The sequence below is a fragment of the Salvelinus alpinus genome, chromosome 18 (genome assembly GCF_045679555.1).
Source record: "Salvelinus alpinus chromosome 18, SLU_Salpinus.1, whole genome shotgun sequence".
NCBI classification, from domain to species: Eukaryota; Metazoa; Chordata; class Actinopteri; order Salmoniformes; family Salmonidae; genus Salvelinus; species Salvelinus alpinus.
Window position 1 is genome coordinate 27,600,143 of NC_092103.1, and position 21,802 is coordinate 27,621,944.

At 41.1% G+C, this 21,802-nt stretch overlaps 1 protein-coding gene across 1 annotated transcript; it reads left to right on the forward strand.

Moving 5' to 3' along the window:
• Nucleotides 1-8,510: 8,510 nt before the first annotated feature.
• On the forward strand, nucleotides 8,511-20,660 carry LOC139544103 (proteinase-activated receptor 2-like). Its single transcript, XM_071350867.1, has 2 exons — nucleotides 8,511-8,686; nucleotides 17,840-20,660. The coding sequence occupies exons 1-2, from the start codon at nucleotides 8,611-8,613 to the stop codon at nucleotides 18,820-18,822; spliced, it is 1,059 nt and encodes a 352-aa protein (XP_071206968.1). The 5' UTR covers nucleotides 8,511-8,610; the 3' UTR covers nucleotides 18,823-20,660.
• The last annotated feature ends 1,142 nt before the right edge of the window (nucleotides 20,661-21,802 follow it).

Genomic DNA, 21,802 nt, shown 5'->3' on the forward strand with positions numbered 1-21,802 from the left:
CACCACATAATCCTTAAGATAACCAGGTGGTTGTCTGCTCGTTTGTTGCCTCGTTCTCCTGATGCTTGAGGATGATGCCTTCTTCAGTGCTTTAGGCTTAGCCCCTGGATCTTTTATTGGTTCCAGGACTTTTCCCTCATCTTTAGCCTCAGCTGCTATTTCTTCTTCTCTCCTTCCTTCCGGTGGAGACAATTCTTTCATTTCCTTTTCACCTGTCTTTGGTTCAGTCATCATCTGACTTGAAGGACCATTGAAAGATTATTGGAATCTGTGTGGGTAGCTAGACAGGTAGGATGACTGACAGTAGTGAAGGTGAACAGGTGGTCACGGGTCAGGTGACAGAGGGCAGGTATTCCTTTAACCACAAAGTGGTATGTTTACTGGGTAGTTTGTCTGTGCTGCATAACAAAAGAAACAGAATAACATGTATCCAATCAAATTCATAACCACAAATGTCAAATCATAACAATCACTTATTATTAATATAATTAGGTAATTCAGCAATTCAGTTTAATAGGAATACAATATGAATCATGATTGAGTCATTTAAGATCATAACCATTCATCATAATCATGAGAATAATGCAAATACATCAATGAGTTATCAATTATTCAATCTATAATCTGTCATTTCAATAGCTCCTTGGTCATGTGACCTACTGGACTCAAACAAGGTTAGTCAGTGGACACTGAACCTTGTTTGAAGTCTGTAGGTCACATGACCAAGGAGCTATTGAAATTTGAAAGTTTAAAAAATGAATGTAAAATCATGTGAGATGAAAATGGACAAACTAAAAGGTGTGCAATATAGAAGAGTAGTCAGTGGACATTCTGAACCTTGTTTGAAGTCAGTAGGTCACATTACCAAGGAGCTATTGAAATTTGAACATTTGAAAAATTCATGTAAAATGTGTGAGATGAAAATGGACAAACTAAAGGGTGTGCAATGTGTAGGCCCACTGAGTGTACATTCTGAACCTTGTTTGAAGTCAGTAGGTCATATGACCAAAGAGCTATTGAAATTCAAAAATGTAAATAAATAATTTTAAATAGTGCGAGATGTAAATCGACAAAAAATAAAGTGTGTGCAATGTGTGTCTATGCCATCGGGTTAGCTCCAACCAGTTTTAAACGTTTTAGGAGTAATGGTTAAAGAGCTATTGAAATTTGAAAAATGAGATTTGTCACTATGTTGACGGTCCCTAACTGCTGTTGGCGGACGTAAGGAAAGCTACAGGCGAATATCCGTTGATTATCCAACCTGAAACTGTCTTTATCTCGGTGCCGTGGACTTTCTCTACTCTGTAAAGTTCATCATAAATTATTTCATTTGTAGTCTAATAAACTGCATGGGTTCCCTAGTCGTAGTGGGAGGACCACACTACATATCACCATGCGACTCCAAGTTAACTTCGATATGATGGTTATTATATCATTATTTGTGCAAAAAGGCGTGTCCACTGCCATTTCTCACATAATTAATTTTACTGACACAAAAAGATTCCAACATGTCGATTAAAGGAATTATCTGTGGGCATTTAGAAAATGTACAGAAACATCCTGTTAAAGCTGTTGTGACTTTTTTATATGGTATGACTTTACACGTATAAAAACTGTGGATGGAAACGTGGTTTGTGGGGAAATGTTCTTGATGCACTCCTCTTTTCCATTGAAAGGCTATCCCACTATTTACTAGCCTACCTACTACACATGCTGGTAGGCCTACTCTACCACAGTGCTGAGCTATACATTTCTTTAGGGCCACGCTTGTCAAGGAGACACACTTGCACATCCGTTTTTCTGCAAGTGGTAGTGAAGTTGCCCCTATAGGCACAGCTCTAGGATCAGCTTATACCTTCCCCAAATTCTAACTTGAAGCATTAGTGGAAATATACAAAACTGACCTTAAATCAGTGTCTGAGGGCAACATCCAGACCTATAGCCAGACCTAGACAGGCACACCAAAACCAAAAGCCATAACTGAATTTCAGGAATAGTATATAGGCTAGTTGAAGACTATGTCAATATGAGAGTTAAGGAATCACATACCGATATACTTTGGTTTCTTATTTTACAGTTAATGTTACTAATTATCTGATGTGCATAGACTAATACCAGTACAGTTAATGTTACTAATTATCTGATGTGCATAGACTAATACCAGTACAGTTAATGTTACTAATTATCTGATGTGCATAGACTAATACCAGTACAGTTAATGTTACTAATTATTTGATGTGCATAGACTAATACCAGTACAGTTAATGTTACTAATTATCTGATGTGCATAGACTAATACCAGTACAGTTAATGTTACTAATTATCTGATGTGCATAGACTAGTACCAGTAACATCTGCATTTCCACAACAATCCTGTTTTAATGTGTTATGTATCTGAATATACATGTGTTAGGGGATTCATTGTTCTTCAAATAGGCTAGTTGCCCTTTTCCTTAAAAAGACAAATATACAGCTTTAATTTGAAGGAGTACATTGATTGTAAGGAACAAAATATTTACTGGGAACAAGCCTACTCAAGTTTAAAAACACCACACAGAGGCCTCCAACTATTTTCAATACAGCTTTATTCGGCTGTTGCTGTGTCTTTTTGTAAACAAAAATATTATATTATATGTCCAAAAATGAAAAACAAAACAAAAAAAGCATCATCATGGACAATGTACATTTTACTATGGTCTACTCACAACCTATTCGTATCCCTGCTTTATTAGGATACACTATTTTCAATACAGCTTTATCTGCCTGTTGCTGTCTTTTGGCAAACAAATCCACAAAATCATCAAGATGTATGGCTCTAGCCCTTCTTGACTCTACACTTAACACCCCCAAATTGCTCATCACTCATTGTATTTCTCAAGACAGTCTTGATTAACTTTAGCACAGAAACTCTTTGATCACATTCTGCAGTGCTCACAGGTAACGCAAGTGCAATTTTGGAAAGTTTAAACATCTTGTGGAACACCTCCCAACATGGTTCAAGGAAGACTGTGAGCTCTATTAAACTGGTTGGTGTTTCCAAGCCACTAGTTTGCTTACTATCAAGAATTCGCTTAAGCTGAGTGATCTCATATTCTAGATCCTCAGTGCTGCAGTTGTATTGTGAGGCAAATGGAAACACTACATTTTTTTCTCACAAAATGTGTGACTGTAGTGATTCAAGGCTTGTATCCCTTGCATTATGACAAAATTTACTTTAGAAAATCTTCTCTTCACCTCAGAGAGAAGCACATCACCAATTGGAAGGAATGAACCTGCCCGAAATGACTCCTTATCTGTGTTGACCTGTCTTTGAACTATTGGAGTGGAAATGTAATACCCTTCAAGCTTAGAGCTTGGTGTGACCTGACACCCTGGACGGCCTGGAGGTGCAACACTGATGCTGCATTGCCCGGCAAAGGTCACAGTATTGTCCCAAATCTCATTAAAGAGAGATCCCTCTCTATAACTGTTCAATGTGTCAACAAGAGAATCAACAAGGGTAACAGCCGTTCCCAAATTGAATTGTGGGGACTGTAAAATATCTGACAGATGTTTTATCTCACCAAAAACATTGGTGAATGTTACAAGGAGGCCAACACACAGTATATCTATTTTGGCTAATAGACCTCTTGCCTCTAAAGCTCTGTCACCATTTCTCTATTCAGATATTTCTTTCAGTAGACATATGATGGCTGGCAGTCTGTCCCTCACTGTCTTGCAAGCATTGTACCTACATGCCCACCGTGTCTCTAGCAGCCTTTGTAACTCTCTCTGGGCCCCCTGAGAGAGTTGCATGGCAAGCGGTACCGGAGTGCCAAGACACATTGTGTGCCCCCCCAACCCCTCTTTTTCATGCTGCTGCTACTCTCTGTTTATCATGTATGCATAGTCACTTTAACTATACATTCATGTACATACTACCTCAATTGGGCCGATCAATCAGTGTTCCCGCACATTGGCTAACCGGGCTATCTGCATTGTGTCCCGCCACCCGCCAACCCCTCTTTTACGCTACTGCTACTCTCTCTTCATCATATATGCGTAGTCACTTTAACCATATCTACATGTACATACTACCTCAATCAGCCTGACTAATCGCTACTGTGTATAGCCTGTCTTTTTACTGTTGTTCTATTTCTTTACCTACCTATTGTTCACCTAATACCTTTTTTGCACTATTGGTTAGAGCCTGTAAGTAAGCATTTCACTGTAAGGTCTACCTACACCTGTTGTATTCGGCGATTTGAAACATCTCCCTCTATCTCTAGCCACCTTTGGTGCACATATGACCCTGACACAAAGGCATACAGTTTCTGCAAAAGAGTAAAGAAACAATAGGCTTCAGGGATGCATTTCACACTGTCAACTAATACTAAATTTAAGCAATGTGTATTGCAGTGAACATAAAAAGCTAATGAGGCCTCTGATTTAATGCATGCTTGCACACCTGTGTTCTTTCCACTCATGACAGAGGCACCATCATATGCTTGCCCTACTAGGTGGTTTCTGTAGTCAAGGCCATACTTCTGCAGTATTTGTCAAATCTTCTGTGAAAGTGCTGCAGCATCCAGGCACTCTGCTGCTTCAAAGGTGAGGAAGTGTTCACATATTGACCCATTGTAATAGTATCGAATTACAGAGGACATCTGTTCCTTTTTGCTAATGTCTTTGGTCTCGTCGACCATAATGCTGAAAGCCTCACTTTGTGCAACTTCACTAATTATTGAGGTGCGGACCATTTCAGCCAGTCAATCAATTGTTTTGTTTTGTGTACTATGCCCCAGGTATGTTGCATTTCTTTGACTTGTCATTTTCCTTTTGACTGTGTGATCATGCTTGGCTAGCAGTTCCATAATGGAGAGGAAATTTCCTTTATTCTTACCTTCCGTTTCTTTATGTGCTTTCTGTGCAATGTTTTGCATAGCTGTGAGGAACAGTTTTAATGTACTCTCTATTTTCCCTCACTAATTTATTATATTCTGCATTTAACCTCTCCAGGGTACGTGAGACGGTAGCGCCCCACCTCTTCAACAGCCAGTGAAACTGCAGGGCGCCAAATTCAAAACAACAGAAATCCCATAATTAAAATTCCTCAAACAAACATGTATTTTACAGTATTTTAAAGATACACTTGTTGTAAATCCAGCCACAGTGTCCAATTTCAAAAAGGCTTTACGACGAAAGCAAACCAAACGATTATGTTAGGTGAGTGCCTATTCACAGAATAACACAGCCATTTTTCCAGCCAAAGAGAGGATTCACAAAAAGCAGAAATATAGATAAAATGAATCACTAACCTTTGATGATCTTCATCAGATGCCACTCATAGGACTTCATGTTACACAATACATATATGTTTTGTTCGGTAAAGTTCATATTTATATCTAAAAATCAGAGTTTACATTGGCACGTTACGTTCAGAAGTTCCAAAACATCCTTTGATTTTGCAGATAGCCACATCAATTTACAGGAATACTCATAATAAACATTGCTAAAATGCAACCGCTGTGTCAGATTTCAAAAAAGCTTTACGGAAAAAGCAAACCATGCAATAATCTGAGTCGGCGCTCAGAGCCCAATCAAGACACAAATATATCCGCCATATTTTGCAGTCAACAGAAGTCAGAAATAACATTATAAACATTCACTTACCTTTGATGATCTTCATCAGAATGCACTCCCAGGAATCCCAGTTCCACAATAAATGTTTGTTTTGTTCGATAATGTCCATCATTTATGTCCAAATTCCTCCTTGTTGTTCTAGTGTTCAGTACACTTTTCAAACTCACGACGCGCGGGCAAGTCCAGCGGAAAGTACGGACGAAAAGTAAAAGAAATTATAATTATATAATAATTCTAATATATAATAATTCTTCAATAATGTTCCAACCAAAGAATTCCTTTGTCTTCAGAAAAGCAAATGGAACAGGAGCTATGCTCTGACCATGTGAACGCACATGGTCAGAGCATGGTCAGATCATGGCAGACCTTACTCATTCCACTCTCCTTCGGCACCACTTCACAGTAGAAGCATCAGACAAGGTTCTAAAGACTGTTGACATCTAGTGGAAGCCTTAGGAAGTGCAACATTACCAATATCCCACTGTATCTTCAATAGGAGCTGAGTTGAAAATTGACCAACCTCACATTTCCCACTTCCTGGTTGGATTTTTTCTCAGGCTTTTGCCTGCCATATGAGTTCTGTCATACTCACAGACATCATTCAAACAGTTTTAGAAACTTCAGTGTTTTTTCTATCCAAATATACTAATAATATGCATATTCTAGCTTTTATGGCTTTGTAGCAGGCCGTTTACTCTGGGCATGCTTTTCATCCGGACGTGAAAATACTGCCCCCTACCCCAAAGAAGTTAAGGAGGCTGAGAGAGAGCATTTGCTTGCAGTCAACTTTTCATTTTCTGCCCATGCTAACATAGCATTAGTATGTGATTCTGATTTGGCATGACCTACAAATCCCCCATCTTTGTAAGTTACTTTTTTCCAATTTCTGAACCCCTCTTCAGATGTAAACACTGAATCACCTGAGGAGGTGAGACTGAAGTGCCGGCAGGCATAGCAGTAGGCAGAGTCTTTACTCTGAGAGTATTCCAGCCATTTATGCATACTCTACCACTCTTTCGTGAAACCCCGTCTTCTATCCCCCTGAAGGGTCCGAGGGAGAAACTTCAGATGTGGCTGTTTGGGCCCCTCTGCTCTTGACTGGGATATATCTAGGATGAAACAAGAGGCAAAATCAGTTATTTAGATTTTAAAGGCAAAATCAGTTATTCAGATTTTAAAATTAAAATAATAATAATAAGAGTAGCTAGCAACTCTCCATAGCAATTACCGATTACATTTGTAATCGGTAATTATATTCACTATTCAAACTCAACTACCAATAAACATGAATCAGAAGGCTTTATGTGATTATGTCATGACTCAACTCAATGTAAACATGCTATAACCATACATTTATTCAGATAACGTTACTCTCTAGCCATCTATTTCATTATCAGGGGCACTGTCACACCGTCAACTTCACCTGTTGGTCCAGGAATGGGTTGAATAGCTCTAGCTGAGTCCTGCCTCGCTTGGTTGTCAACCTCTGTGACTGTTGTTGCTGCCCGTTCCGCACTTTCTTGCCATGCTGCTGTATGTTGTTCTTCACTGTGCTCTGTCACAAATGCTGCCTGTGCTTGTTCGTCGCTGTTATGTTCTGCCTCTGTTCTGTCATGCTCTCTCGCTGCCTCTGCCTGTTCATTGGCTTGCTCAATGACTTTATCATCATCTTCTACTGCATCCTCACTAACGTTAACCCTCTGTTGCTGTTCCCCTGTCGGCTGCGTCTCCCCTGTACTACTTTTCTTCTTAAAGAAAGAAGAGATATCCGTGGACTTTCTCTTCATTGTCTGCAAATTGACATAGCTACAGCGACTAATCGTAGCTAGTAAGCTAACGCTATACCAGCCCATAACGTCAGCTAGCTAGATGCTCATCAAGTGGTTTGAAAATGGTGGTTTGAAAATCTTTCTAGAAAGCTACGATAATTCTAACTATAGTTAGCTAGCGCTCTCTGCTGTAGAGTAACCTTAAGGCATAAGCTAGCTAGCTAAGCCCCCCAATAACAAATTTAACTAGCTAACTTAGCTAGATAGCTAACTAACGTAAGCTAGCTAGCTAGCTAGGTAATTCGACACTGTCAAAAAGTGAACAGTTTACTATATATATATATTTTTTAACGATAAGTAGTATTGTATGACTTACTTACCCGTTAGCAGTCTGGTGGTCTCATCTCAACTCTGCAGGCAGCTGCCAGCTAGGCTAGCTTCCGATGATGCCACCAGAGACACCCCGGGGGAGGGGTGAAAGGGGTCGGAGTGTGACGCAGTGACAGACGGTCAAAAGCGGTTGGCTGGCTATACATTAATTTTCTTTCACATGAACTATTATGAAAAATGTACATTATTGATTTAAATGAATAGTACTAATGTAACAGATAGAAGCATATTATGCATACTCAGAAGCATTTATGCATTTGCGACTAGCGAGGGGGGGGCAGCAATTGTATCAGGGTGGCCGTGGCCCCCCATGTCCACCCGTTGGCGGCGCCACTGCCTACAACATCCACTAAGCCAGTCAGCCTGAACAACACAGGCATGTATGGTCACGTGATTTATGACATCACACAGTTTTTTTCTTCCCACCTGTTGTGTGAGGGAGGGGTGTGGTACCCTACCTCTTCAGTTGACTGTAGCCAGCAGATTGACCAAATTGTTTACAGATGCACTAGGGTCAGAAGGGTTTACTGTGTAGATTAGGATACAGAAAAACTGGGATAAAGGGACAATTCAGAGTGCTGCGCATTTGTCATCCCTGGATTGAGGTACATTTTCTGAGACATATCTCGCGCTGGCACTGCTGGGTCTTAATCTATACAGGAAGCCTGTCTGACCCTAGTGCAGCTATAAGCAAGCGCGTCGGATCTGCTGGCTACAGTTGACTTCAAAGTTGCACAGACAAAAAGAATACACAAACGCTTGAATCAGCATTCAACATTCTTCGTACATCGCAGGTAGATTATTGTTGGACATTTTTGTGGAAGTTAACATGAGTTTCAAGCTGCATTGGTTGAATCTTATGTTTTTATTGGCCTGCGCCGAACTATGTCTGTCTCAGAAAAATGGTAAGAGAAGGTCTTTTCCCTTTATTTCTCTCATTATTTGTTTTTTTTCTTCGATCAGATAAACGACATTGTGATATTCTTTAATGCCTTGATGGACAATTTGTTTAGTCGGATCCCCTCTATCTGATTCCTGAATGAATACAGCTATTGTAAAATACACTTGCTTGCTATGTCGGTGTGGTTACAAACCTCAAGACGACAATGAGTGATGATGTCATCATCCCACATGTCAATGACACGCTGTTCTTCACAAAATCGAGATGATTAAGGGGAAATGACCGCCCGAAGGGTATATTGAAAAGCAGGAGCAATGAGTTAGCCAGCTAAATTTGGTAAACAACCAGAAATAACTATTTGTCTGATTCATAAAGAAAGCTAAAATTAAATATGCGTTTTTGGTTGCTGAGTTAAGGCCAGGGACCACAACATCAAAAGGTAATTGTTTACCCTTAATCATATCACAATCAACGTTTATCAGTTGGATGAAGTCAGCCTAAATAGTTTGGTTTCATTTTGTAAAGACACTCCAGGACTTGTGCAGAGCAGATTGTGGATGAATACTTTATTAATCTTTCTGTCTGTAAAATACTAAAGACGTACATAAAATGCATTTTTGCCGCATTTTTTGTAAGAAAATGTTATCTAGAATAGAAAATGGACAACATATCAACACTTCTCTCTGGGCAAGCCTGGAGAATATATCTAAGGTTAAGCACACAAAATGTGGTTAAAGCAAATGCTTCTGAAGCAGAGAAAAATGAGTTGGGGTGTGGAAAGAGCCTGATTTTCAGGAAATGGAAGCTACAGACAAGTACACTGAATTTAGATTACCAAACAAGAAATACCTATTTAGACCCAATCACCATCTCTTCAAAGTAAGTTACTAAATATGGTCGTATTTGTAACACTATGAAATGGGCATTTAAAATGTGTGTAATTTAATGTAGTGAGCTTTGAAATTATTGATGTAGGTCCATTTTATAGTGGTTCAACTTCATTAAAATGTTGATGATAGTAGTATGATAAATATACATTTTAGAAGTTTTTGAAATGTTTGTTTACATTTGAAAATACTAATATTAATGGACCAAAATTCTAACAACAGGTAGATGCAAACATTTTATTTTAGCCTGTGGTGCATGGCCTTAAATAGACCATGCCCATTTTAAGCTTATCCTTCCAAGAAATTTAAAGTTTAGGCTAACAGGCTGACCACAACGCTCGCGTCGCAAAATACATTTAGAAATCTATGTTATTCAATTATTGCACCCACACTGCTCGCGCACGCCAACGAGCGTCTGCGTTGCCAAGGGCTAAAATAGAAATCAGTTCTATTTCTGATGCAGAACGCGCTGCAAGTCCTGCCTCTCCCATCTCCTCATTGGTTTATAGAAGCCGGTACCCACGTGCCAACTCCTCACTGGTTATACCCACGTGGGTGACTGAAAGACGAACGAGGTCAGTGGCGGTAATGCACCTAATTTATGACGTTGCCAATCGCAATATCAAGTCAAGAGAAGAAAAAGCCTGGAAGGAAGACAGATGACTAGAAACGATTCGGTTGACCGTTTTATGTGTGGATTAATTGGCGAATAGAGGACCTTGTGCATTTAAGGTAAAATAACAACTCAATGTTTATATCCCAGGACAAATTAGCTAGCAACAGAAAGCTAGCTTAAATAGAACAAATTAGCTAGCAAGTGCACGCTAACTAGCTAAATTGCCAAAAATGTTTAATGCTTTTTGACCTGTCCCCAAATTAATATAATTGGTTCAGAGTTTGTTTTGATATTTTAACCTGCGTGTCATGATCGCGTTTGGTGTGGGAGGACAAAATACAATTATGGACGATGGCGCACGCGTGCAGCCGGTTTGTGTTCCGTGTAACTCCTTGAACCTGCTTTGTAGTATGGCTTTAGAAGCTTCTGAAAGGCTAATTGACATAATTTGAGTCAATTGGAGGTGTACCAGTGGATGTATTTCAAGGCCTACCTTCAAACTCAGTGCCTCTTTGCTTGACATCATGGGACAATCAAAAGAAATCAGCCAAGACCTCAGGAAGAAAATTGTAGACCTCCACAAGTCTGGTTCATCCTTGGGCGCAATTTCCAAACGCCTGAAGGTACCACATTCATCTGTACAAACAATAGTACGCAAGTATAAACACCATGGGATCACACAGTTGTCATACCGCTCAGGAAGGAGATGGGTTCTGTCTCCTAGAGATGAACGTACTTTGGTGCGAACAGTGCAAATCAATCCCAGGACAACAGCAAAGGACCTTGTGACGATGCTGGAGGAAACCGGTACGAAAGTATCTATATCCACAGTAAAACGAGTCCTATATTGACATAACCAGAAAGGCCGCTCAGCAAGGAAGAAGCCACTGCTCCAAAACCACCATAAAAAAGCCAGACTACAGTTTGGGGACAAAGATCGTACTTTTTGGAGAAATGTCGTCTGGTCTGATGAAACAAAAATAGAACTGTTTGGCCATATGACCATCGTTATGTTTGGAGGGAAAAGGGGGAGGCTTGCAAGCCGAAGAACACCATCCCAACCGTGAAGCATGGGGGTGGCAGCATCATGTTGTGGGGTGCTTTGCTGCAGGAGGGACTGGTGCACTTCACAAAATAGATGGCATCATGAGGCATGAGGAAGGGAAATTATGTGGATATATTGAAGCAACATCTCAAGACATCAGTCAGGAAGTTAAAGCTTGGTCGCAAATGGGTCTTCCAAATGGACAATGACCCCAAGCATACTTCCAAAGTTGTAGCAAAATGGCTTAAGGACAACAAAGTCAAGGTATTGGAGTGGCCATCACAAAGCCCTGACGTTAATCCTATAGAATATTTGTGGGCTGAACTGAAAAAACGTGTGCGAGCAAGGAGGCATACAAACCTGACTCAGTTACACCAGCTCTGTCAGGAGGAATAGGCCAAAATTCACCCAACTTATTGTGGGAAGCTTGTGGAAGGCTACCCGGAATGTTTGACCCAAGTTAAACAATTTGAAGGCAATGCTACCAAATACTAATTGAGTATATGTAATCTTCTGACCCACTGGGAATGTGGTGAATGAAATAAAAGCTGAAATAAATAATTCTCTACTATTATCCTGACATTTCACATTCTTAAAATAAAGTGGTGATCGTAACTGACCTAAGACAAGGACTTTTTACTCGGATTAAATGTCAGGAATTGTGAAACTGAGTTTAAATGTATTTGGCTAAGGTGTATGTAAAGTTCCGACTTCAACTGTAGTTTGCATAAGAACAGTGGTGGTAATAGTTCTCAATTGTCATACTTGAGTAAAAGGTAGGATACCTTTAATAAAAAATGACCAATATTCACAAAGTAAAATGCTACTAGAGTAAAAGTCTAAAAATATATGGTTCTAAATATACTTAAGTACAGTCATGGAAAACTTACAAAATGTTCAAAATTTTGTTGAAGTGCAAAGTAAAAGCAAATCCTATGAAATTCCTTATACTAAGCAAACCAGACAACACAATAAAAACACAACCGGAACTCACACATTTACAAACGCAGTATTTAAGTTAAGTGAGTCTGCCAGATCAGAGAGTGTAGGGATGACAACTAGGGTTGCACATTTGTGGAATATTCAGAGGTGGAAACTTTAAGTGGAAATTTACGGGAATATATGGGAATTATTGGAAATATATGCAAATTAATACTATTTAAATGTAGATGTTTTTTGCATTGGATATATTTACCATATCATCTGGAGACAGAAACATAAACCTTTTACCTTATCATAAGTAGACATAATTGCAAATGGTTAAAACCTTCCACTAGATATAAAAAAAAACGATTTAGTTACGAATTGAACTTTTAATTAAATAAGTTGAATCTTCACATGGGATGATTTCACTGAACAACAAAAGAAAGGGAATATTGAATGATTAACAATGATCCATCGCATCTCCCAAAAACGTTTTCAACATACATCTGTAAAATGATAGTCTAGAAACGAATGCTTTGGTTGTCTTCCTCTCAGGCTTCCATGTCTTCTCCCTGGTCCTCCTCAATGTCCACCTCTTGAACATCAGACTCTGAGGCCTCATCTTCACTGTCACTTTCCAACCTTGTTGAGGATGGCTCGTTGTTAGGCTCAAAAAGCCCAAAATTTGCCCGGTTGGCCACCAATTTTTCAACCCTTGTATTGGTCAGCCTGTTGCGTGCTTTGATATGTGTCTTCCCAAACAAGGACCAGTTGTGCTCTGAGGCGGCTGATGTTGGTGGGATTTGGAGGATGATGGAGGCAACAGGGGAAAGAGCTTCAGATCCACAAAGTACCTTCCACCAGGTGGCTGATGAGATATGTTGGCACGACTGCTATATTGCATCTCCTTCCCAAAGCCCTTGCTTGGAAGTGTACTACGCCAGACTGCCAAGAACTTTGTCCTCATCCAGGCCAAGGTGATGAGACACGGTAGTGATGACACCGTAGGCCTTGTTGATCTCTGCACCAGACAGGATGCTCTTGCCAGCATACTTGGGGTCCAACATGTACGCTGCGGCGTGTATGGGCTTCAGGCAGAAGTCTTCACCCTTTTTGATGTATTTCAGAACTACAGTTTCCTCTGCTTGGAGCAACAGTGAAGTGGGCAGGACAGTATGGATTTCTTCTCTTACATCTGCAAGCAGAGTCTGAACATCAGACAGGAGGGCATTTTAATTTTATCTTTATTTAACTAAGCAAGTCAGTTAAGAACAAATTCATATTTACAATGACGGCCTAGGAACAGTGGGTTAACTGCCTTGTTCAGGGGCAGAACAACAGATTTGTACCTTGTCAGCTCGGGGATTCGATCTAGCAACCTTCCAGTTACTAGTCCAACGCCCTAACCACCAGGCTACCTGCCGCATTGTCTCCCTCAAACCGTGCAATGGCTACTGCTATAGGTTTCAGGAGTTTCAGGCTGCTTCCCAAAATACATCATCCAGGAGGATCCTCTTGATGGGGCTGTCCATATTGGCAGACTGTGGTATGGCAATTTTTTGGGGAGGGACGCCTTCCCCTCCAGGAGACTGTCAAACATGATGACAACACCACCCCAATGGGTGTTGCTGAACGGTTTCAATGGGGTGCTCTTATTCTTTTCACTTTGCTTGGTGAGGTAGATTGCTGCTATAACTTTGACCTTTCGTATACCTAGCCATTTCTTTGGCTCTCTTGTAGAGTGTATCCATTGTTTTCAGTGCCATGATGTCCTTGAGGAGCAGATTCAATGCATGAGCAGCACAGACAATGAGTGTGATGTGAGGGTTGGACTCCTCCCCTTTAGACCAAGCAGCCTTCATGTTCGCAGCATTGTCTGTCACCAGTGCAAATACCTTCTGTGGTCCAAGGTCATTGATGACTGCATCAGCTCATCTGCAATGTAGAGACCGGTGTGTCTGCTGTCCCTTGTGTCTGTGCTCTTGTAGAATACGAGTTGAGATGATGTAGTTAATTATCCCTCGCCCACGAACATTCAACCACCCACCAGAGTTGATTGCAATATAGTCTGCTTTCTCTATGATTTGCTTGACCTTCACTTGAACTCTGTTGACCTCTGCATCTAGCAAATTAGTAGATAAAGCATGTCTGGTTGGAGGGGTGTATGCTGGGTGAAGAACATTCAGAATTATCTTCCAATACACATTGCCTGTGAGCATCCGAGGTGAACCAGTTGCATACACAGCTCGAGCAAGACATTCATCAGCATTTCTCTGACTACGTTCCTCCATTGAGTCAAAAAAACTTCTGATTCCAGGAGGACCACGAGCTGTTGCTATCGATAAGGTGTTTGATTCATAATTTTCACCTCAAATAGAAGTAGAGGGACTTTTGTCAGAGGTTGCTTGTTGTGAGCGCTGAGGGAACTTTATGCACTTGGCAAGATGATTCTTTATCTTTGTTGCATTCTTCACATATGATTTAGCACAGTATTTGCAAATGTACACAGCTTTTCCTTCTACATTAGCTGCAGTGTAATGTCTTCACACATCAGATAGTGCCCGTTTCATTTTCCTGTAAAGATTAGGAAAAAATGAGTAAAAAAATAAACCATGTACAGATAAATAGTTAAGCAGTTAGATTAAACTTAGATTCACCACCGACAAATCCACTATAATTGAGAATTTCAATAAGCATTTTTCTACGGCTGGCCATGCTTTCCACCTGGCTACCCCTACCCCGGTCAACAGCACTGCCCTCCCCTCTGCTACTCGCCCAAGCCTTCCCCATTTCTCTTTCTCCCAAATACAGTCAGCTGATGTTCTGAAAGAGCTGCAAAATCTGGACCCTTACAAATCAGCCGGGCTAGATAATCTGGACCCTTTCTTTCTAAAACTATCTGCTGAAATTGTTGCCACCCCTATTACTAGCCTTTTCAACCTCTCTTTCGTGTCGTCTGAGATTCCCAAAGATTGGAAAGCAGCTGCGGTTATCCCCCTCTTCAAAGGGGGGGATACTCTTGACCCTAACAGCTACAGACCTATATCTATCCTACCTTGCCTTTCTAAGGTCTTCGAAAGCCAAGTCAACAAACAGATTACCGACCATTTCGAATCCCACCATACCTTCTCCGCTATGCAATCTGGTTTCAGAGCTGGTCATGGGTGCACCTCAGCCACGCTCAAGGTCATAAACGATATCTTAACCGCCATCGATAAGAAACAATACTGTGCAGCCGTATTCATTGACCTGGCCAAGGCTTTTGACTCTGTCAATCACCACATCCTCATCGGCAGACTCGACAGCCTTGGTTTCTCTAATGATTGCCTCGCCTGGTTCACCAACTACTTCTCTGATCGAGTTCAGTGTGTCAAATCGGAGGGTCTGTTGTCCGGGCCTCTGGCAGTCTCTATGGGGATTCTCTGATCCACCTCTACGCAGACGACACTATTCTGTATACTTCTGGCCCTTCTTTTGACACTGTGTTAACAACCCTCCAGGCGAGCTTCAATGCCGTACAACTCTCCTTCCGTGGCCTCCAATTGCTCTTAAATACAAGTAAAACTAAATGCATGCTCTTCAACCGATCGCTGCCTGCACCTGCCCGCCTGTCCAACATCACTACTCTGGACGGCTCTGACTTAGAATATGTGGACAACTACAAATACCTAGGTGTCTGGTTAGACTGTAAACTCTCCTTCCAGACTCACATCAAACATCTCCAATCCAAAGTTAAATCTAGAATTGGCTTCCTATTCCGCAACAAAGCATCCTTCACTCATGCTGCCAAACATACCCTTGTAAAACTGACCATCCTACCAATCCTCGACTTCGGTGATGTAATTTACAAAATAGCCTCCAAAACCCGACTCAATAAATTGGATGCAGTCTATCACAGTGCCATCCGTTTTGTCACCAAAGCCCCATATACTACCCACCACTGCGACCTGTACACTCTCGTTGGCTGGCCCTCGCTTCATACTCGTCGCCAAACCCACTGGCTCCAGGTCATCTACAAGACCCTGCTAGGTAAAGTCCCCCCTTATCTCAGCTCGCTGGTCACCATAGCAGCACCTACCTGTAGCACGCGCTCCAGCAGGTATATCTCTCTGGTCACCCCCAAAACCAATTCTTCCTTTGGCCGCCTCTCCTTCCAGTTCTCTGCTGCCAATGACTGGAACGAACTACAAAAATCTCTGAAACTGGAAACACATCTCCCTCACTAGCTTTAAGCACCAGCTGTCAGAGCAGCTCATAGATTACTGCACCTGTACATAGCCCATCTATAATTTAGCCCAAACAACTACCTCTTTACCTACTGTATTTATTTATTTATTTTGCTCCTTTGCACCCCATTATTTCTATCTCTACTTTACACTTTCTTCCACTGCAAACCAACCATTCCAGTGTTTTTTTTTTAACTTGCTATATTGTATTTACTTCGCCACCATGGCCTTTTTTATATTTTTATTTTATATATATATATTTTATATATTTTGTTTGCCTTCACCTCCCTTATCTCACCTCAATTGCTCAAATTGTATATAGACTTATTTTTCACTGTATTATTGACTGTATGTTTGTTTTACTCCATGTGTAACTATGTGTTGTTGTATGTGTCGAACTGCTTTGCTTTATCTTGGCCAGGTCGCAATTGTAAATGAGAACGTGTTCTCAATTTGCCTACCTGGTTAAATAAAGGTGAAATAAAAAAAATAAAAAATAAAAATAAAAACAACTAATTTGTAAGACTTTTTTTATTTTTATGAAACATGTATGGAAACAGGTGAATTATCACTCCTCAGTTATACGGCTCAAGCAAGCTAAAACCAACATGGTAGCAAATACTAACTAGCAGAAGTTGTTAAGAAGTTAGAAATGATTTAAACACACTTTGCTGTAGGCTACTATTTACTAGTTAACAGAAAATCTTCTATGTCATATAAAATATATTCACCCCACCCAGTATTGTAATCAAAACTTACCAGAAAGCATGTAGTCCTTGGCTCAGACAGTGTAGTAGCGTGGGCTCAATAGCATCTCATTAGTGTTCAAGATCTTGAGAATCAGCTGTATGTGTGATGGAAGAGTGCACTGTGTGTGCAAAGGATTGCAATTCCATTGAGTTGGGGATAGTTTAACCAAAATATGCCACAAGACCTAGAATTGCCTTGTGTATCCCACTAAAAAAGGTTCACTGTTATAAGTTAACTTTTTTGATGAATTTTAAGCAAAATTCCCCAAATTCCAGGGCTTAACTTACAATGGAAAATTTCTGGGAAATATCCCGGAAAGTTTTCGAAAAGTTTCCGACCCTTTGCAACCCTAATAAAGTATTAGATTGATGGGTGCATGAATTGAACCATGATACTGTCCTGCCTCAGCAAAAATAATGTAACGACTACTTTTTGGTGTCAGGGAAAATGAATGGGAGTATAAAGTACATTTTTTCTTTAGGAACGTAGTGGAGTAAAAGTTGTCAAAAATATAAGTAGTAAAGTACATATACCAAACCCCCCAAAAAGTACTTTAAAACACTGCATAAGAACAATTAGAAAAGTAATAATTTAAGAATGCAATAAATCACAAATGGCTATTGTATTGAAATGGCATACATTGTAACCTCATTTTTGGAATTCCTTAAACACCCCTATTTATTTTCATCTTGTTTCTCTCTTTTCTCAGAGCGGTTTAATGCTGTCGTTGAAGACCGAGGCTTCACGGGGGATGAGACAGCGGCGGGGTTGCAGGTCTCCCTGGAGGCCTGCATGGTTCTGGCCAGTCATCTGACCACTGTGTTCTTCCCCATCGTCTACATAGTGGTGTTTGCTGTGGGGCTGCCCACCAACGCCATGGCCATCTGGGTCTTCCTGTTCCGGACCAAGAAGAAGCACCCTGCCACCATCTACATGGCCAACCTGGCTCTGTCTGACCTGCTCTTTGTCATCTGGACTCCTCTGAAGATCGCCTACCACTTCAACGGTAACGACTGGATCTATGGAGAGAGGCTGTGTAAAGTCGTGGTGGGCTTCTTCTATGGGAACATGTACTGCTCCATCCTCTTCATCACCTGTATCAGTGTCCAGCGCTACTGGGCCATCGTTTACCCCCTCTCCCAGGATTGTAGGAACAACCATGTAGCCATCGGTGTCTCGGTCGCAGTCTGGGTGGGGGTCTGGCTGCTGACCACCCCTCTCTACCTCTATGACCAGACAGTCAAGGTGACCAACCTCAACATCATCACCTGCCACGACGTCACCCGGCCAAGCCAGAATAGCATGGCCGCCGGCTTCTTCCTGACCATGGGAACCCTGGGATTTGTAGTTCCCACCGTGTTGTGCGTGGTGGTTAACGTTCTGATGCTCAAGTCCCTTAGGAACTCAATGACGAACGCCAGCATCACCAAGAATCGGCGCAAGGCTGTGGTGCTCATCATTACTGTGCTGATCATCTTCCTGGTCTGTTTCACCCCCAGTAACATCATGATGCTGGTGACCTACTCTCTCCTGCTGTCTCAAGTAGTACACAATGACTACGGCTTTTACATCACCACCCTGTGTCTGGCCAGCCTCAACAGCTGTGTGGATCCATTCATCTACTACTTCATCTCAGAGGAGTTCAGGGAGCACGTGAAGAACACGCTGAGATGCCGCAGCCAGAGGGCATGATTAGGATGAGGGTCTCGTTCACTGCTCTGAAATACTTCAAGATGAGTAACACCATCCAGGTTTGGGGTCAATTCCAGTCAATTCAATAAGTACTGATTAGGAAAATGTGGAATTGGATTGGTTGATTTGGTTTACTTGCTGAATTGTCTGGCATTAAAATGGAATTGACCCCAACCTTGGTACCTGCACCTCAGACTCAGGGAACACACAGAGCAGCTACATTTAGGCGGGTTCTCATGTGGAGATCAAAGTTGGCTGTACTGATGTTTTTAAAGAACTGGACAGGTTAAAGGGAATACCGGGTTGGTCTCAATCTACTAAAACATTTTGTTTTCATCATCATCAATGGAGAGAAGCTATTTTAAACTGAGATGCAACCCCAGACTACTTCATATTATGTGCTTGTTATATTGCCTCCTCGCCCCTCATACAATTTTAGTGCAGATTTTGTTGGTTTTATCTAGAAAACAAAATCAGAAAAAGTGTTACTGATCCATCCTCCACATTTAGACAGTCAAAGATGTCCATTATGTTTGTTCCAGCACTGAGCTCTCTGAAACTGTTAACTTAGTTCTTAGTGCCCAGCACTGACCCTTCACTTCTGGCAACGGGTATTGTTCTTTATCAAGTGAGCCATACATGACCTACTGTACAGTGCCTAGTGAAAGTCTATACACCACTTGCATAGTGTCATGACGTGGCCCTTTCTGGGTATAGGTTGTGGCATCCCCCCCTCTCTCTCATGCTCTCCTACACCCAGGTTCTGTTATCTCAGGCCATAAATTCCTGGTGGAGTTTCTCTCCCCCTTGCCATGCAGAAAGAGAGACACAGAGAGAACAAAGGATTTCACATGACGAACTCCTAAATCCCCAAAATGTGAATTTGAAACAAAATGTCCACTTGTGAGAATGGTCCGTGGACACTTAAGTGACGGGTATGACGAGTGCGTTTCCTTTGGTGACCTTAGAGAGGACAGGAAACACACATAACTATATCTCTGAATGTATGAATGAGTAAAGCAGCAACTATTTGTGAAATGATGTAATGTGATGTTAAACCTTTGACGTGGGAGAATTTTATTCCCTTTAAAGTTTAATTAAGTCATTGGCCCGCGCCCGTGAGCACAGACATGATCTGGCGTCATAGAACCGCCTTTTCTACAGTTACGAATAAAACCCCCTCCTGACGAAATCCTCTTCACACCACAAAAACCTCAGTGTCAGTTAACGTTGCAATGGATATTGAATTTCTAACCATACCAGGTGGAGCATTGGCTACACGGGTGGAAATGGTTCAACTCTGAGACTATCGATCCCGACAGAATAAGAGCAAATCTTAGATACTAATTACTAGTATGCAGCCAGAAATTATGTAAACCTGGGATTGTGAATACCGATAACCGCCGAAACATCTATCTATGAGAACATTTCCTAATTGTACTCTGAAGTATCCATTCTAACCACAAAAGACTTTGATCTTCAGGGAAGCAGCGAGAGAAAGACTCGGATGAACTGACTCTCCGCAGAAGGACCGGATTCCAACAGAAATCACGACACACTGGGCGTAAATGTATATTGATTGCAATTATTCCCGAATGAGTGAGCATTCATGTGCAAAGGATTAGCATTTCAATTCATATAATTATCAACTGTGTAGTGATTCCTTTTGTCTTTCCCGCTTCTTTCTCAGTCCACACTCGCTTCACTTTTTCCACCAAGCTGTCATATCGGCTTAGCACACTAGGGAACCTCCCCTATCATTTCCTTGTAACCATATCTACTGTGTTTGTTTATGCATTTATGTGATTATTTAGTTAGTTAATAAATTATTAAGCCAATTGGTGTATGGATGATTCATAGTAAAGGCTGGGTTTGTGCAGAAAACCAACAATTTACAACGTCTGGAATGAGACTACCGTGAGGTAAATAACAATTAATTAATTAGAAGACTAATTGATCAGATATTAAAATATCTGAAGAGTTACATTCAGAAAATTCTAACTTTGTAATCTGAAGATTTTCCTTGGTGCCCCGACTTCCTAGTTAATTACATTTACATGATTAGTTTAATCATCAGTAAAATGTATTTGATAAAATAAGTCTTTACTTTTAATGATGCCAAAGACACCACAGTTATGACATTTTGCTGCAATTAAAGTAAATCTAAAAAGAGATTAAATATGACCATTTAAATTATTTCTCACAGATCTACACAACCTGCTCCACATTTTCAAAGTGAAATCAAAAGTATAGAATTATTTTTAAGTTAATAAAAATGATGTATTGATTGTATATGTCTTGATAGCCCAGAGTTAATACTTGGGTAATTTCAGTGTAGGAAAGGATGAAACAGCGTCTGTGCTACCAGTAAGTACAGATAGTAGTATAAATCCCCTCGCACAGTCCCTGTAGCCGGACAACTTTCTCATGGCTTCTGGAGGGAAATCCTGTAAGAATGCTCAACCGGTGTCGCTCATTCAGCGACAGAAACTTTCAACCGGTTTTCCCCATTAAGCAGCGAGTCGGAGTCTGAGGCCGAGCCTTCTCTGGTCTCTACTCCTCCCGTTACGGGGTCTGAGATGCCGAAGCTTCCCACCATTAGCTCTGACAAATTGAAAACCCTAGTCATTGGCAACTCCATTACCCGCAGTATTAGACTTAAAACAAATCATCCAGCGATCATACACTGTTTACCAGGGGGCAGGGCTACCGACGTTAAGGCTAATCTGAAGATGGTGCTGGCTAAAGCTAAAACTGGCGAGTGTAGAGAGTATAGAGATATTGTTATCCACGTCGGCACCAACGATGTTAGGATGAAACAGTCAGAGGTCACCAAGCGCAACATAGCTTCAGCGTAAATCAGCTAGAAAGATGTGTCGGCATTGAGTAATTGTCTCTGGCCCCCTCCCAGTTAGGGGGAGTGATGAGCTCTACAGCAGAGTTTCACAACTCAATCGCTGGTTGAAAACTGTTTTCTGCC